General features: G+C 37.6%; 1 protein-coding gene across 4 annotated transcripts in view; it reads left to right on the forward strand.

The window, feature by feature from the left end:
* Positions 1-17581, forward strand: part of CDC42BPB (CDC42 binding protein kinase beta) — a 92837-nt gene that overhangs the window by 70169 nt on the left and 5087 nt on the right. Inside the window, exons 22-35 of one of the 4 annotated variants that reach the window (XM_064512041.1) lie at positions 846-896; positions 2103-2192; positions 2651-2725; positions 3150-3255; positions 4741-4877; positions 5435-5574; positions 7114-7195; positions 10119-10335; positions 10744-10806; positions 13524-14120; positions 16650-16747; positions 16862-16946; positions 17096-17213; positions 17318-17435. In XM_064512041.1, the coding sequence (XP_064368111.1) occupies positions 846-896; positions 2103-2192; positions 2651-2725; positions 3150-3255; positions 4741-4877; positions 5435-5574; positions 7114-7195; positions 10119-10335; positions 10744-10806; positions 13524-14120; positions 16650-16747; positions 16862-16946; positions 17096-17213; positions 17318-17435 (1977 nt within the window). The remainder of the gene's footprint in view (positions 1-845; positions 897-2102; positions 2193-2650; positions 2726-3149; positions 3256-4740; positions 4878-5434; positions 5575-7113; positions 7196-10118; positions 10336-10743; positions 10807-13523; positions 14121-16649; positions 16748-16861; positions 16947-17095; positions 17214-17317; positions 17436-17581) is intronic. The other 3 variants (XM_064512043.1, XM_064512042.1, XM_064512044.1) reach the window with 3 other exon arrangements.

The following is a 17581-nucleotide window of genomic DNA, read 5'->3' on the forward strand; positions in this document are numbered from 1 at the left end:
ACAGATGTTAGTATAATAAGTTTATCATGACACACCCTCTCATCCTTAGAAAACTAATCATACAAATCATGGCTCTAAGTGGGCGTTTCATGTAGAAAAGTTTGTACATCCCTTGAGGAAGCAGCTGTTAAATGCGACATTGAATTACATTTCCTTACTTCATGAACTCTTGATCTTTAAGGAGTTTCTGGGATGCTTTTTGCAGAACACAGAACAGTTTAGGATAAAACCGAGAACTGAAAATGGAAAGAATAATCTGTTATATTTATGGAACTAAATTAAGCTGGCTCAGATTAATACCTCATTGATCCAATTAGAGTTTATATCTAAAAAATGTACTTCCTGTATTTTTTCAATTTGTTACTGTTGTCGAAAAGAAAAAGCATATGGGCATGCCATGATATTTGCATAGGCATACCTTGTGTGTGTGCTGCTTCCAGTCACAAAATGCCCATACTGACTTTCCTGCTGAAGCTACAAAGTGTGCTATATTGGGGTGGGAAGAAGAGAGAGGAGCATGTGAGACTATCAAGTCCATAACCGGTCGGGATTCTGTTCTGCAGATCGGGCAGTAGATACGTATTGTCGCTATGGGAATGTAGGTGGTGTTTTCTGATGAACTACATGAAAATTCCTGATACTGAACTTAATGACTTCCATTAACAATTTGTTTTACATATACTTACAAAGATAGTCCCTGTCATCTGCTTTGGGTTAATTTAGTCTGTGTAAATATCATTTGGCCATATAAGCGTTTTATTTAGCTAGCCTACTAATATTCCATCTGAAGTTTTCCTGTGGGTGATAAGTGATCATTTTTATCCCTCATATCCATTACAACAAAGGATTCTGTTTCTTCTTCGTCTACATCTTCTCTGCTAGCCTTTTGGGAAGAAGTAAGTTCTTGCTGGTAGTTTTGTCTACTTCTTTTGTTGTGACCTGTCATAGTAAAAATGGCCTTCTAAAACTAGTAGACATTTTGCTCCCTTAACTTTTCTATAACTTAACCCACTAAATAGAGCTAGTTTAGTTTTCCTTTTTTAATACCTCTTTACAGGCTTATTTTATATTTTGATTCTGTATTATGGCTAAAGCTGAATCATGTTTATCATTTTTTTAAATGGTTCATGTTACATGATGGTATAATTTGATTTTTTCAGTGGCCCAGCTCTACCAATCAATTTATAACAAAAATAACAAATATATGAATATATTTAGTGAGCTAACTGAACTGAGCCATTTTCCTGTCTAAACAGGCTGGGAAGTGAGTGACTCATTACTTGTTGCCTTTAGAGCTAATTACATCATTTATGCGAAACCTAATCTGACGCTTGTTAATCATGATTTTCATGATGTCCTGGGAGTACAATAAGAGTATCCCGGTTCCACACCCAGCTTCTTTAGCTCTGCAACTGTAGCATACTTCCCCCTTGTGCTGACAATTAGTAGGTGCTAATGTAAGTGTGAAATAAATAGAAGGCTTGTAATGGATGTTGGTTTTAAATTTTTCTGTCAAATAAAAGACGATATGATTAAATAGACATGATTATTTTAATGATAAAGATGGTAATAGAAGTGTCAACCATTTTTAAACAACTTCTAATTAGAAAAAGACTGCATAGTATCACTTTGAGATTTTTTCTTGTGGCTGGACCGGTGGCTGCTGTGTTCTAGAAAAATCCTAGTGTAGTAAATTACCATGAGAAATAAGCTGTTTTATGGATTATTGCCAAGCTTCTCAGACATCATTCCATACCTGCATGCAAGAGATTAGAGACAGTCTTTCTGGGAAAAGAAGGCTGTTATGGCATTTATGCTGCCTCCTACTAGGTTTTATGTTCCACTACTTTAGAGTTTTTTCCATCAGGCAGCAGGATTTGTTTTGAGGAAAATTTTTTTAGAGAGTTAAGATTTTTTAGAGAGTTAGGATTTTAAATGTATGTGTACTACATACAGAAATCAGCATTGTTTTTCTTTGTTTTTTTTCCCCCCTGTGAGTTAATAATTGTAGCTACCTTGAAATTTATTTTATTTTGCTGGCATGAGAACATTTCATCAGATCTGTGGTATCTAATCTAATTTGTTTGCTGTTGCTTTTTCAGACCAGTTCTATTAGTGAGCAGGAAACACAGGGTCCCAAATCAGAAGTTTCACCATCTACTTCAGTTATAACTGCAGAGCAACAACAAGAAGTAAGGCAGCTGTTATTTTATCCTGAAGAGTAATTAACTAGAAAGTCTCTGTATATCTGGATCATTATAAATATATATTGGAGCATTCATTATGAAGAGGCAGGGTTGAATGTTGCTTATTTGTAATGTGTCAGTGTTAATTGTACCTGCTTTGAGGACAGTTGCAAACGAAACCTTTTCCCTGGCTCTGCGTATGTTGATGTTTCTCATTTTCCTATGTTTTCTGTATTGCTGCTTGTTTGTTAGTGTGCAGGCTTTCCTGTGAGTGCTTTAAAATACAATCTGTTTTTAAAAATCAGATTAAATCAGAATGGCAATGTTTACGACAATTAAATTTCTGATGATTTTCAAAAAAGAAAAAAAAAGGGGGAGTTGGGAACCAATAAGCTTTGCCACTCCAATTTTAAAACAAATTCTTGAAGCCTCATTTTGCTCAATTACAATTTTTTGTGATTCAGGAACCAATTCGGCTTCAGAGGATGCCTGCTGCTCCTTCCCCCACCATTCAGTCCATTTCTCTAGCTGTACCAAAGGTAGGGGGACTGTGCTAACCTTGTTTTGAAGAACTATGGAAAGATATTATCATTTATAGATTAGCCATCCGTGTTTGTTCTTGTCCTGTTTAGGTTTGTCATGTGTTGCTTGTTTGTTAGGTCTGTGTTTTTAATCAGATGTTCCCAAATGCAAGTTTCGATAGGTGTTGATTTGTCAGAAGAAACATCAGAAAAAGTATTTGGTTGTATGTTTGGGTTTGAGTGTCTTCTGCAAATGGAAATAAATGTTATTTTTGTCTTGCAGCACCTTCTATAAGCTGCAATTAATTAAAAGAAGCCCAGATTTCATAACATACACTCTAATATATTATTAGAGGGGAATTGGGGGGGGAGGTGCTTCTGTTACATAAATACAGAAACTGAAAAATTTTTGTTTTGTTTTTATCCTGAACGTGTCTTTCAGCCTAAAGCTCACCAGCTCAACATCAAGTCATTTACAAGCCCTACTCAGTGTAGTCATTGCACTTCTCTTATGGTGGGATTAGTTCGACAAGGTTATGCCTGTGATGGTGAGTCAGTTAACCTTTTTGTTTTCAGCAATCTGCAATTCCCCCTTAAAGGCACCCCAAAACATTAATATATTCTAAGGCAATAATTTCTCCGGTCAGGAAGATAGAGGGGTGGCTACCACTGAATGGTTCTCTTTTCTTTTGCATCATCAGACTTTTAAAGTGAATGAACAAATTTAAGCTGTCATGGTCCTTTCGTACTACTAATTCTGCTACCATTAGCATGATAGCATGAGCTGGGAAGGGAAGGGTTTCTAAACGTGTGATGGTGCACAAGAGACTATGGGAATCCTATGGTAACATTAATCTGAAGCTGTCTATTTTTTGCTATCCTGATCATGAACTCTTTGTGCTGGGGAGAGCATTTGCTAAGTTTTTTGGCTTTTAGCCTGCCTTGTTGTCTAGGAGTTTTATTTAGAAGACTTTCCCTGATGCATATGTCACTACTGAACTGCAAGTATGAGTATTTGGGGATATTTTGCTGTAAAAATACTTACCCCTGCCTTGATTAAACACATGAAGTCAGAAGTATTTCACAAATCCGTTCAAAATGCTACAGTATAAGTAATCTTCTTGTATCTCTGTGCCTACCTTAGTCCTTGCTAGTAGCACTCTCTTCACTGACAGCTTCAGCATTGTGTCCAGATTGCCTCATCTGCCCTTCGGGACTGTGTTCCTGGCAGGGCTACAGTCAGTTCTTCTTCCCCGGAGCACCTACTGCTTTGCCAGCACGTGCCCTGGGGCTCCTTTTTGTCTCATGTTGCTGACAGTTCTGAACTTTGTTTTGCTTCTTTTCCTGCAAGTTTGGAACAGTCTTTTTTTCCTTTGTGCATCTATAAAGTTGAGTCTTCTTTACTCACGTTTTTTGATTAAGTACTGCATCATGAATTTTCCCATTTGCCTTTCTACTCTAGATTTTGATAGCTACAGAACAAACTAGAATCACATTGACATAACTCCATCAGAACAAAATTTTCAACATGTTCCACCCCCAATCATTTGTTTTCCCTAATCCCTTCTCTTCTTAGTACTGGTGACTACAATGGAATATAGTGGTGCCAAGCCTGCACTTCTGGAGGCCTGTGGAACTGGCTATATCCTGTGGCTTTTCCCTATTCTGTGACCTGTGTGCCTTGATTTGCACAGTCCCGATAATTATGACGCCTCCTGAAAGAGGTGAATTTGTTATGTGGTTGTGGGGAGCACCTACAGTGCTTTGTGTGTAACCGCCAGCTCTCCTGCTGGGAGCAGACTGTGGCTGCAAGAACTAGCCCGGCAGACTGCTCTGGGCTACCCCCTCTCCTGGCTGTCTCATACAATATCTAGCTGTGTGCATTCCTCTAGCATAGTGGGCTATTACAAAATTTGACTGGCAATTTCAGCATAATTAATTAATTTGTTGCTTGTGAGAGTAGACTGCGTTCATTTCCTGTTATGAATGACTCATATAGGCATTTCACAGTGGATTTTCTCTTTTATATTTAGTGTGTTCATTTGCATGCCATGTTTCCTGCAAGGATAATGCACCTCAAGTCTGTCCTATACCCCCTGAGCAAGCCAAAAGGCCTCTTGGAATAGATGTGCAAAGAGGAATAGGAACTGCCTATAAAGGTTACGTCAAGGTAACAGTCTTTTGTTCTTGGACAAGAGAACAATGCAAAACTTATTTTTGCAGTTTGGAAGCTCTCAGTATGTTTAAACACCTTATAAACTGTACTAAAGCCTCAAGGCTTTTTGTGCAGTCTGTGTAACATATTTAGCACTTATTGCTTTAGATATGCAAGAAAGAGTGGGTTTTGCTAGAAGAGCTAAAGAGTGGACATTTTAGCTACCAGAAGCGCTAGAAGAAAACTTGCTTTAAGGAAGAATTTCTGTCATATTTGATGTAAACATAATAGAAAACTGTCTTACTATTTTAGCATTTGTGGGCTATACACACCAAGTCGTTTATCGGAAAACGACTCTATTTATTAAACTGAAACAGAGAATAGATGAACTTAAGGGAGGGAAAACGACTGCTTTATTTCTTGATTTTTTTTCCCTTCCACTCAGTTTTGAAGGGCAAGTAAAATGTATTCTAATTTCCTTAATCTAAATATGAGGTTTTTCTAAATGTCCTTTCTTTTTGTGTCTGCTGTATGTGTTTACATATAATAAGCAATCAGTTACTTACACACAGGTTCCAAAGCCTACAGGAGTTAAGAAAGGGTGGCAGAGAGCTTATGCAGTTGTTTGTGACTGTAAACTCTTCTTATATGATGTGCCGGAAGGAAAATCTACCCAACCTGGTGTTGTTGCAAGTCAGGTCTTGGATCTCAGGTTTGTATTGTTAATGATAGAGCAGAAATCCCCTGTACTTTTTCCTTAGCAAGCATATTTTATTTATGGTAACACAAGAGACTTTTGGATCATGAGAGCTCTGGTCTGAGAAGACCTGTGTGTTCTGAATATGCACTTCAGCTAAGCTGAGGCTGAAAGAACTGGCACAGAAGTAAGTCACTTAAGTGAAAGTGGTTATAATATTAGCATGCTCCTTCCTAGAATTCCGTATGCCCAAATGGAAAGCAGATAAACTTTGGAAGATTGGTCCTTCCCCTGCACTCTGAGCAAAACAGTGAGTCATACATCACCCCATAGCCAGTAGTTTCAAGAACATTAAAAGAAACTGAGTAGTCTTCAGAAAAGCACCAACTAATTCGCAGTGTCACTCTGACCCTCCTTCCTCATAGAAGTCATTTTTTCTTAATGAACCATTTTTACGCTGAACGCTGTCTACAAAAGATCCGATACTTATATTCATCAGAGTAACCAAGAATTTTTAATTCCAATTTACTGAAATGTCAAGAAAGCATAATACCCTCTAATGTTACAACGTCTTCTGTCTCTGTTCAGTATAAAGTTTGCATTTACAAGCACCTTGATTTGCATTTCTTCTGAACACTGTTGCCATGGGGTTGCACCAAGACTGCTGCTCTGTTCCCAGTTATTCTCTGAGAGCTGATACTGATGGTTTTCTTTGACATGCCGGCAGCAGGAACAGAAATGCGGATGTATTGCAAATAACAGTGTTCATATCGGTACATTGCTTGAAGCAAGTCAGCCAGATATTATGCCGACTGTCCCATGCTTTATCTGCCGACTGTAGCTGCCTCTTTAACTCTGTCTTCTGAGGATTCTTAGATGTTTTAATAGACATTAACCACAACAACTATGAATTCTAGTGTGGGCAAGTTTCAGGCATTAGTGTCATCTTTGCACTAAAATTGGCAATTATGGTGATCAGCTTGGTCAAATGTAGTTAAAAAGGCTTGTGTAGACAACCCTCTGGGGTGGAGCACTGCGAAACGCAGAAGTTGTTCTGATGTCTGTTTATTTTACGGTAATAGAGAATAAAATCTAGCTGTTTTGAAAACCCTTATTTGAATCCCACAAACTATAATTATGTTGCCAAGAGCTTTTTATGTGATTTTTCTTTTTTTCCAAAGGCCCCTCTCTTGCTACACATTGAGGTATGAATTATTCATTTCTAATGTGTCTGCTGGGCTGGAAGAGCGATTTTCTTGCTGCTAATTGTAGAATAGGTGTGGTCAGTAAACCAAAAACTACACAAAGGCAGCCCACTTGAGTTCAGGTGGACTGAGTTTACATGTACTGAATGCTGCAGAATCATAACTAAAGCTTGAGCTCTTTGGGTCAAGAACAGTTCCTAGCATAACAAAGCAGTGATCCCCGTTGTGACCTCTGTGCAGTGTCATGAGATTGCAGCCTGTTGAAACAGTTGCGATATCAGTTAGATTTTTGTTTATTTTTTTGTGTGTGTGCACATGTATATGATTCTGTTGTTCTCTTTCTTACTAGAGATGAAGATTTCTGTGTGAGCTCTGTCCTGGCATCAGATGTAATACATGCAACTCGTAAAGATGTCCCGTGTATATTCAGGGTATGGCTATCGATTCATTCTTAAAGAAAATACAAGTTATTGTTATAAAATTATTATTATTATATAAAATATTTCATTATTTCTCATTGCAGAAGTATTAGAATTTATAAGAGGTATAAGATTTTATAGGAGGTGCTGGAATGTGTAGAAAAATGATACAATACTCAGAATTGTAAAGAAAAAAGTTCACCTTCTTTTCCTGCTTTTTTGTATATAATGTTTGGCTTTTCCCCCCTCCCCCCCCCCCACTTCATTAAAATTCAGTTGCATTAGTATATTCTTGTCCCCTTTTCCACTGGAATTACTGGTTCTCGGGTTTTGTTTTAGTTTTAGAGGACTTAGCTTTGGGGACTGATGCTGTAACAGAGTAGAAAAATACATTAATAACCAATAACTGTAATCCCTTGCATTTGAATACTGAAACTCTCACTGTTTCCAGCTGCATCTCTAATCCATCAGTCATTTGGTCCTTTAGGGTTTTACTAAGGAAATGTCTTGGCTACTTGATGCTTCTGTGGCTTTGCTAGCTATTTTGTGGGAATATTTTCTGCAGTAGATTTTCATCCTTAAGTTTGCTACTGCTCCTACTTTGTTTTTCCTCTTACTGGTTTCTAAATGTATTTTTTTTTAATTCACATCTGCCTACCCCCTTCTCAAATTAGCAAATAATACTGTGGGGAAAGGACTTCTGAGGACAGAAGATGAGCTATGCAGAATGGTGGTTGATTTGTTTAGGATCAGGGCATCCATACAGTATAGCCTGCCTGACTTAGTACTCTAATTTCTGCCTGCGCTTTTTAACTGAAAGGGCATCTGACTAAGAAAAAAACTTTTGTCAAACAGTCCTCATATAAAAATGCTTGTGTGAATGGACATGATAAAATGTCTCCACAGTTTGACCAGATTATCCCACACTAAGGATATTTGATGAATTAACTAAAGACCTGCTGTGTGAGAATATCTGTTTAGATGCCCTGTTGACAGGGACCAGAGAAGATACTGCTAATAGTGTATCTCTTTTCTCAGTTTTATGTCCTCTTCTAAAGAAGGAATTCCTACAACTGGAAACCAGTGACATCTGATGCAAGAGAATCTATTTTCTTAATTAAATTTAATTTACTCCGAACATCATGTCTCCTAAGTTTGTGTCTCACTGATGTAATGTCATAGAATAACATACACCCAACAGTTAAAACAGTTAATAGTTTATATCATCTGTATAAAAGACATGGTCCTTTGGCCCACCAAAGAGAGATCTTCATTGTTTTGGATCTTCTGCTATGAAAAACCAACACCAGAATATTGCCAAACACTAAGACCCTCCATGAAATCAAGAAAAGAAAGAACGTGTCTCAAACTCCAACATCTCTCCTTGGTAACCAATCATTAAAGCTAGATGTTAGGCTACCCTAACATCCAGACACTGTGCAGTCTAAGTGCCTTCATAGATAAATTTTTTAACTTGTGTAATAGATGGTGTCTCTAGTTGAGGTCCTTCCATAAGTTAGCAGTTTGAGTTAGAGACTTGAATTTCATAGCAAATCCTAGATTTTTGCATGGTGAATAATGCTAGGTATGTTATGACCACCTTCTCCCATTTTTCAGATTTGACTGCATAAAAGATGTCACCCTGAAGAGATTGGGGAGTATTACGTGGCAGTGCTTAAAAGAGAAAGCTGTAGCTGAAGTCTTTTTTCTTTTTTTTCCCCCAAATGTAGAAATATTGTCCGTTATGCCTACAGCCATCTTTTAAATGTTGATACTTAGTTACAGTTCAGCACATGTACAAAGTTTGCAGAATAATACAAGCTATGAGCAAGTACAAGCCAGTCAGTTCTTTTCCTGCTGCACTTCTTTTGTCTTGCTTCCGGATTTCTGTCTTTCACATCGCATTATCCCAAAGTTATCTGCAGACCTTTTTTCTTTAAGGTGAATGGTCTTGCTTAATTTGCTCTTTCAGGAAGTGTATGTTCCCTAACCATGTCATCCATATTTATGGTGATTTTTCTTATGCAGGCATATAGACTGAAAGTGTTTTATTCCATGTATGAACAGTTACAGCCTTCAGTTTTGCACTGCTGCTTTTTTTCTGTTTAACTACTGTTGTTTTAAAAATCTGTCGTGAGGCCTGATACTGGTTGATGCCCTGGCTGTGACTGAAAACAGTTTCCGCGATCTCTTCATACAGGACACAAACTAATATTAAGAATTAATAAGCACACACTGTGACCAACAGATTGGTTCCTGCATAGTTTTTCTGTTCTGAATGCATCCTGCTTAGGGCTCTGTTGGATAATTTTCCTGAGAATTGGATGAAGCCACCGTGGTTTTGTTTTAACTTAGGAAAGGGGAAGAATGCAATATTTCACTCTCAAAAGATGTTTTCCTCCCGAGCTCTTAATGAAATATGAATATGAAATATGAATTGCTCTTCTCTCCGGACATGTATTTTGAGAACTAAGCAGCAAAATTAAAATCTAGCAGTATGGTTGCATTAATTGCATCTAACTCATAAAGCATGAATTTCATTTTCAACAAGTTATTAAAAAAGTATGGGGGGGGTTTCAGGACAAATTATTGCATGCTGCTAAAATTCCAGTTCAGAGCAGGAAGTAGCCTTTTACTGGCATGTATTAAAATGGTAATTGTAGGAAAGGAATGTAGCATTCCTTGCCTGTATTTTAGGATTCAGAACGATTAAGCAAGACTGAATATTCTTAAACAAAAACACTGAAGCTTGTGCATTTTTTCCAAGTACTGTGGCCATATTAGGTGTGTGCTGTGTTTCATACCATTTATGTGCATTATGATATTGTTACAAAAAAGTGCATTTTACTTTCAACAGCTCTGTAAGGTGTATTGTATTGATGACAGTAGACTTTTATTGGTAGATGTTAATTTTGCTTTCTTTGTCTGTTAAAAGGTGACAGCTTCTCTCTTAGGTTTGCCTTCAAAGTCTTGTTCTCTGCTGATCCTGACGGAAAATGAGAATGAGAAGAGAAAGTGGGTTGGAATTCTAGAAGGGCTCCAGTCTATCCTGCACAAAAACAGCCTGAGAAACCAGGTTGTGCATACTCCACAGGAAGCCTATGACAGTACACTGCCTCTTATTAAAGCAAGTTTAGCTGCTGCTATTGTAGGTATGTTTAACTTTTATGAAGTATGTGTGAATTGCTAGAGCTTTTAGGTAGGCACCTGTTATGAAAGCACTGATGCCTTGAAATAAATTTCTTGGGGTTACCTTCATATGGATTTAATAATGGGGCAAATGCTAATCTTGCATTAATACTCAAGTTTCTTCAACCACTTGTAGTAAATAGTACTGTTTAGTTAATTAAAAGATTGTTTTAGCAAAGCAGTATATATTTTATATAACACGCTTTTCAAAGGTAGACTGCATAAGCTTAAGCAAAACTGATTTTCTGCTGAGGATTGTTCAGCTACTTTTTGTCCAGAAACTTTCTACCTGTTCAGAAGAAATGGTTTGTTTTAAAGATAACATTAAACACAACTGAATTAATAGGTCTTTTTTCCCCTTCCTTGTTTAGATCGAGATAGAATAGCAATTGGTTCAGAAGAAGGACTGTATGTGATAGAGGTGACCCGTGACGGTAAGTTAGGCCATAATGTATGCAGTAATTACATACTGAATAATGAGCACAGCAACTTTTAGTGCTGTTTGAATATAGGTGACACAATAGCCCTTCATGTATAGTGAGTACTAAGCACTCAGTTAACTGATGAGAGGAAAAGTGAATGTGAGATATAAACACTAATTTGGTCATTATCATTATATTCAGCTGAGTGGCTGAAATCAAGGGGCCAAGTTACAGGGCACGTTCTGACACGTTCTCACCTTAGCTATGTTTCCGCAGCAGATAGCAAAATGCTTCAGTACTCAGAGCGCACACTGCAGCAGTTGATGCTCAGTGAATAGTCAGGCACTTAGTAAACAGAGCAGTGTTAAGAGGTGATGCAGATTAAAAATTAGTTTGCTTGTCTGATACCCTTTTTGAAGTTACCATTGGGAAATACTAGTTTTGCCTGTCTTTTGGCCTTCATAAGCAGCCAAAGATGCCTTGTGAAATCCATGCTTTCTTGTAACTCCTGAACTGCCCTAAATTTAGGGGACACTAAATCCTACTCTTCATGGCGTAAGAGCTAACAGCCTTTGTTATCTGATAGGCCTGTTTCTAGCAAAATACTTAATGTTTTCTTTACCTGTATTCATAGCCTCTAAGCTTAGGTTATTCTGTTGTCTTTAACCATCTGGGATTTAGGGATGTTGAGGTCAGTGATACAGATTTGTAAAAGTAATAGATGCCTGGGTCCCTTTGCCAACTTTGGATAAATTACTGTAGCAGTCTCCTGAAAAAGAACCTGTATGTCTGCTTTTAGTCACTGTCATTCAGAGTTAAAAAATGATAGGTCCTTAAATTTTGATTTGATGGAAGTATACGAATTTCCTTTTTCAATGCAATTTAACATGTAGTTATTTAAAATACAGGTGGCAGTCATGCCAAAACTTGCTTTTCAATCTAAAATACAGCAGTGAATACAGTTTTTAAAAACTTACTGGACATACTAAGTAAAAATGAAGCTTAAGAAAAAGTCAGAAATGTGGTTTTGAGGTGAAAAGCAAAATGTTATTGCTTCCTCTTGCTTAAAATAAGCTATTGCCCAATTCTAGGAGAAACTGGTGTATACGTGGAGACATCAGATATTTGAAATTCTTTTTTAGCAGTAATAAATGCCATTCCTTTGACTATATTTCCAGTGGTTACCATTCTGCAAGTACTTAGCTATAAACATAACTTTACAGGCAAGAAATTCCTGAGAGATTCCAGTACAGCTTTTAACACAAGTCAAATTGTTTCTTTCTAAAATGGGCTTTCAAATTAGATGTATAATTATCTGCATCACTGTATCACATGTAAAAGTAAAAACAAGTTGTCAGCTTCAGGTTTAAGTTAAAAATTGCTTCTCATGAGTTTTCTGTGGCCAGTTTCTGTGTTTTAATAACATTTTTATAAATAGTAGTCTCTATTTTATGGTAGTTGTTATTTTCAGTGTTAATTAACTGCCAGATGCTTATATCAAAGGTCTTTGGTCAGAGTATCAGCTGGTTCTTGACAAATAGACTAAACTGTACACTGGAATTGGAACTAGGGGGAAAAAAAATTTCTCTGTGGTAAAGTACAACCATTAGTTATTTTGTAGAAAATATCTTCAGGCATATTGTCTGTTTGAATAAGTGTTTGAGCATGGTGGAAAATCCAGAAAAACACTTGGTTTTGTGATCTAAACATTCGAGTTCTTGTAACAAGTTTACAGATTTTGGTACCTTGGCCAGGCAACTCAACCATTACTGAAAAAATGCATATAACTTCCAGTTAATATTTCTTGTTTTGATTATGATTCACAAATATTTTGAATGCATTCAGCCAACAGAAAAATGAATGTGATGTTTTAATATGACTGGCTTGTGTATATTATCCATTGTTTCCTATTTAAGAATAACAATTCTGAAATAGTCTTTTCTAATTGTACCGCTTGAAATACTGCCTTCCTAAAAGTGCTAGTATACCCATTATCCCAAAGGAAGAACAAGATGTACCTAACCCTATTAGATGCGCCTAACCCATTCTTGAAAAAAAATTCTTCAAACAGTGAAGATTCCCCAGTTTCCATAGATGACCTAACTAGTCTTTACTATTAGGCTTTTCTTAGTGTCTGTGCTAACCCTCTCTTGCTACGACTTAAGTGCGTTGCTGCGTACTGTTGCTCCAGGACATGTAGCATTTTTTTTGCCTTTCTCTGTAGGTATTTAAAATCCACTTATTGCATTGCCTTTTGTATTGAGATGAGACAGTTTCTAACAATACAGCATTTTGTGTCTTCAGTTCTCAGCATTAAATACTTTGTATTTGTCCTCTTTTGTTCTCCCAATTTTATCTTCTGCCATAATATACTAAGGATATCAGTATTTTTCCTGAATGGGGGACCATTTTCAGAAGTTAATCTTGCAGTGTATTGATACATTAGGGATGATATTATTTATGATTTTTTTTCTTCCTTTACCCTAAAGGTTAAGCAGCCTTTTCCTGCTTAGTGTTGCTGAGACTTTGTATCAATGAAAGAGTTACAGGCTTATTTTGTTCCAATAACTCATAAAAGAGCATTCAGGGTGTCTGTAATAAGTGCTCTTTCTTACGGGGGATGCGTTTTGTGTTTAGATTCATTTTCTGACACCAGCACATAAGCTGCAATGTTTCATGGCCTGATAGTTTTATTGTTTAACTTATGATAGCTCTTCTTCTCTTTGCAGTGATAGTCCGAGCTGCAGACTGTAAGAAGGTATACCAGATCGAGCTTGCTCCCAAAGAGAAAATTATCATCCTCATCTGTGGTCGGAACCACCATGTTCACCTCTTCCCCTGGGCCTCTCTGGATGGATCAGAAGGAAGCTTTGACATGAAGCTTGCAGAAACTAAAGGCTGCCAACTCATCACAACTGGAACGCTGAAGAAAAGTTCTTCAACTTGTTTGTTTGTGGCTGCCAAGCGACAGGTTTTTTGCTACGAAATTCACAGAACTAAACCTTTCCACAAAAAATTCAATGAAATTCAGGCTCCAGGGACTGTACAGTGGATGACAGTGTTCAAGGACAAGCTCTGTGTTGGCTACCAGTCTGGGTTCTCTCTGTTGAACATCCAGGGAGATGGACAATCTATAAACCTGGTAAATCCTAATGACCCCTCGCTTATGTTCCTCTCACAACAGTCTTTTGATGCCCTTTGTGCTGTGGAGCTCAGTAATGAGGAATACCTGCTTTGCTTCAGCCATATGGGAATATACGTCGATTCACAAGGTCGAAGGTCACGCATGCAGGAACTAATGTGGCCTGCAACTCCTGTTGCCTGTAGTATGTATATGTTTTTCTGTTGCCATATCCCTGTTGCTGCTTTACTTGTCTAAAAATAATTGGCATGTATTCTATTTTTGCATTGGTTTGTCTTTCAATATTTACAGTTTAAGTTTTGATGAGTGACCAGGCTATGTAGTTCTTCCTGATGCTGGTATTGAACTTGGCAATCTCTTGCTCAGAGATTCTGGAAGTCGCAAGAAAAGAAGCTCTGTCTGGTTACAGGACACAGAAAAATTCATGATAATGCAAAATCTCTCTTACAGAGAGTAGCCCTGGGTGCAGGACAGTACAAGACTACTGGTTTTGTAAAATTCTGTAAAGATTTTTGCTCTCCTGCAGAGTATAGAAGTATAGCTGTCTTTAGGATTCTTCTGTGCCTTGTATTCAAAGTAAAATAGAAAGCTGAAGATCAAATATAACTGTGACTCAAAAGGTTCATAAAAATAACAAAATACAAGGTAAAAATAATGCTCTTTGCAGAACTGGTTGCAATTTGCTCCTTTTTGTTTTATTTTTAGGGAAAGAATTTCCAAAAATAACGTAGGTGGGTGAAGGCAATTTTTCAACTACTCTACTCTTCTCAGGAGCCTCGATGTATTAGCTAGTTAGGACGGAAGCATGTGGGGGGGGATTCTTTTCAGGCTCAGTGGTCAAAGGCAGTTCATGATAAAACCTGGCTTTCTATTTGGAGCTCGAATAGCAGTTAAACTGTTTGAAGTGATTCAAGGCAAGAAATATCCTTTATTTAAACAGTATGCTGAGCAGTTAGATGCTCATTGGTTTAATCAGGCTAGGCCCTGATAATAGTTTGTTTAATTTTAATTGTCTTGAACTGAAATCATTTGCTTGCTTTACCTAGTTCTGTACAGAAATTTAAAGCAAAGGTGCAAGGAAAAAAAGTAGTCACAAATTTACTTTAAAACACCTTTAGCCAAAACTAATGTTTCCTTTTCCTTAATCAACTTTACAGTTTTTGTATTTCAGCAAACTAGAGATGTTAGTTGATTGTTTTGTCTGTTATTATTATTATGATCTGTTATTACTGTAAACTATTTAATGCCATTCTTGCATATGCAATCCTGAGTGGCATTGGCCTGGGCTTTTTTTTTTTTTTTTTTTTTTTTTTTAGTAGTAATAGCAACTGCGTCCACTGCCAAAGGAAAATTGATTACCTCCCTTTACATTAGCCTTGTACTCCTTTCTCAGTCCTGGTGTCTGTCACTATTGAAGATGGCTTTTGCTCCCTTCCTGTTAACTGTCCCATGAGGTGATCATCAAAGTAGACACAGTTCTCTCCCTGTTGCAGTTTCTGCTATAGTTGTTGAGAGTTCAGGCTTTGTAGGGCTGTTCGCTGGGGTACAGCGCAGTGCAAATGCTTGAAGGCAGCACGGGTCTCAAAGCTGTAATGTGGGCAAGCCTGGTACAGACAGATATGTGTCTCTGGGACCCAGTTCAGACTTGATTGAGCTCATCAGCTCTAACTTGGTAAGTGTTGGTCTTGCCTTTGAGCTGGCCACACGGAAGCTTTTGGTGTCCCCGTCTGATGCTCTATGGCCTCCCTTTATCTGGACATCCAAGCCAACCATGACCCCGTATAGCAAACAGGTAACCCTGAGTCCCTTCTGGGATACACATTCATGATAGCTGTCCCAGGCTGTCTTTGGGGGAATTTAAAAGCACACCACTGAAACCTTATTTCAGTTCTCGAAAGGAGATTCTGTGATGTGTTAAGCCTTGTGCTGGTTTTTTCTCCTTCTGTTTATTGAAGCAGTTCTCTCAACTCAGTTTTTCCTCTATCGAATCCATTAATTTTTAGTAACTGCTCTTTACATCGGGATGTGATCTTTACATGAGGAAAAGCATGTCAATATGAAGTGGTAATAGTTGTCTTTTGTTTTGAGCTAAAATAAAGTTATTTGCTGACACCTTTTATTTTAAGGAAAGGAAAAAAAAGTTTAAAAGAGAAAGCAGATTGTGGGCTTTACGTGCTGTGACCCTTTTCTGTTAACTTGGTGGTAGCAACCCCTAGGTGAATATCTAAAGCTAGATAATTGTTAGCCAAAGAGGAAGGAAATTTAAAACAGCTCTGCAGTGTGACTTCATGACCCACCTCACAGATGGTTGCCTTCTCTTTCCCCCTGCACACAGCAGATGCAGTTTGTTGCTTTCAAAATGCAGCAGTCTGCATCTTTAGAAAAGCTAGCTTCAAACAGGCTATTCACTTCCTACCGAATAACAAATTTGTTTGCATTTAGAAAGCTCAGGTGCCATTTTGCAATTTAATGAAGTCATAATTTAAATTTAAAAATACTGAAAGGGTCAAATTTAAATCTTTCTGTGATGCTGGCAGTTGTAGCAAATTTATTATCAAAATATTTGAAAGGGAGGTTGACAGGGAGGGGAGTGTTTTAAATATATCTTACACATAGTTGAAAACCAATAACTATTAAAATTTGCTCAAATTTATTTCAATTCCAGACTTCCGAAACATCATTATCGTTTTCTGTTTGTTTTCAAAATACGCAGGTTGTAATTCTTCATATGTAACAGTGTACAGCGAGTATGGTGTTGATGTGTTTGATGTTAACACTATGGAATGGGTCCAGACTATTGGCCTGCGAAGGGTAAGTAGTTTTCTTCCAGTGTAGGACTAGACTGGGTTAATTCCAAATGAGAAGTTTCTTTGCAGTGTATGCTAGGCTTGAGTTAATTCCTTGCCTCCTCCTCCTTCAAAACAGATCAGACCATTAAACATGGACGGAACACTAAATCTCCTTAACTGTGAGCCAGCAAGACTAATATATTTCAAGAACAAGTTTGCAGGTGAGTATTGAGCAAGGCAGAAATGGGAAAATGATACCAAGGTGACTAGATAATTTTAAGCAATGTTACTTAGGCGCGAGATGAAACTTGGATACTTCTGGATCAACATGTACCTATGTATGTAAAATTGCACTGTGATATTACAACAGGAGCTGTCCTCAGTGTACCGGAAACATCTGACAACAGCAAAAAGCAAATGCTTCGAACTAGGAGCAAAAGAAGATTTGTATTTAAGGTTCCTGAGGAAGAGCGGTTACAACAAAGGCGGTAAGAATTTAATGTTTTTACACAACTAATGCATCATGACATGCAGAGATTGAGAATAATAATAGTAAAAATCACTCTCCCCCCACCCCCACTTTTTTTCCCAGGGAAATGCTTAGAGACCCTGAGCTAAGGTCAAAGATGATTTCTAACCCAACAAATTTCAACCATGTGGCTCATATGGGACCAGGAGATGGAATGCAGGTTCTCATGGACCTCCCACTGGTAAATACGTTTGAAAGGAGGGGCATATATGTGCATCTGTTCTTGCTCTGAAAAACTGAAGATGAGCTATATAGGGTTCAGTTGTTGTCTTGGTGCCAAGTTCTTCTAATCATTTTGAGAAAAGTGAACCTTCCTGATGCACAACG

This window comes from Dromaius novaehollandiae, chromosome 5, assembly GCF_036370855.1.
Source record: "Dromaius novaehollandiae isolate bDroNov1 chromosome 5, bDroNov1.hap1, whole genome shotgun sequence".
In the NCBI taxonomy this organism is placed as follows: Eukaryota; Metazoa; Chordata; class Aves; order Casuariiformes; family Dromaiidae; genus Dromaius; species Dromaius novaehollandiae.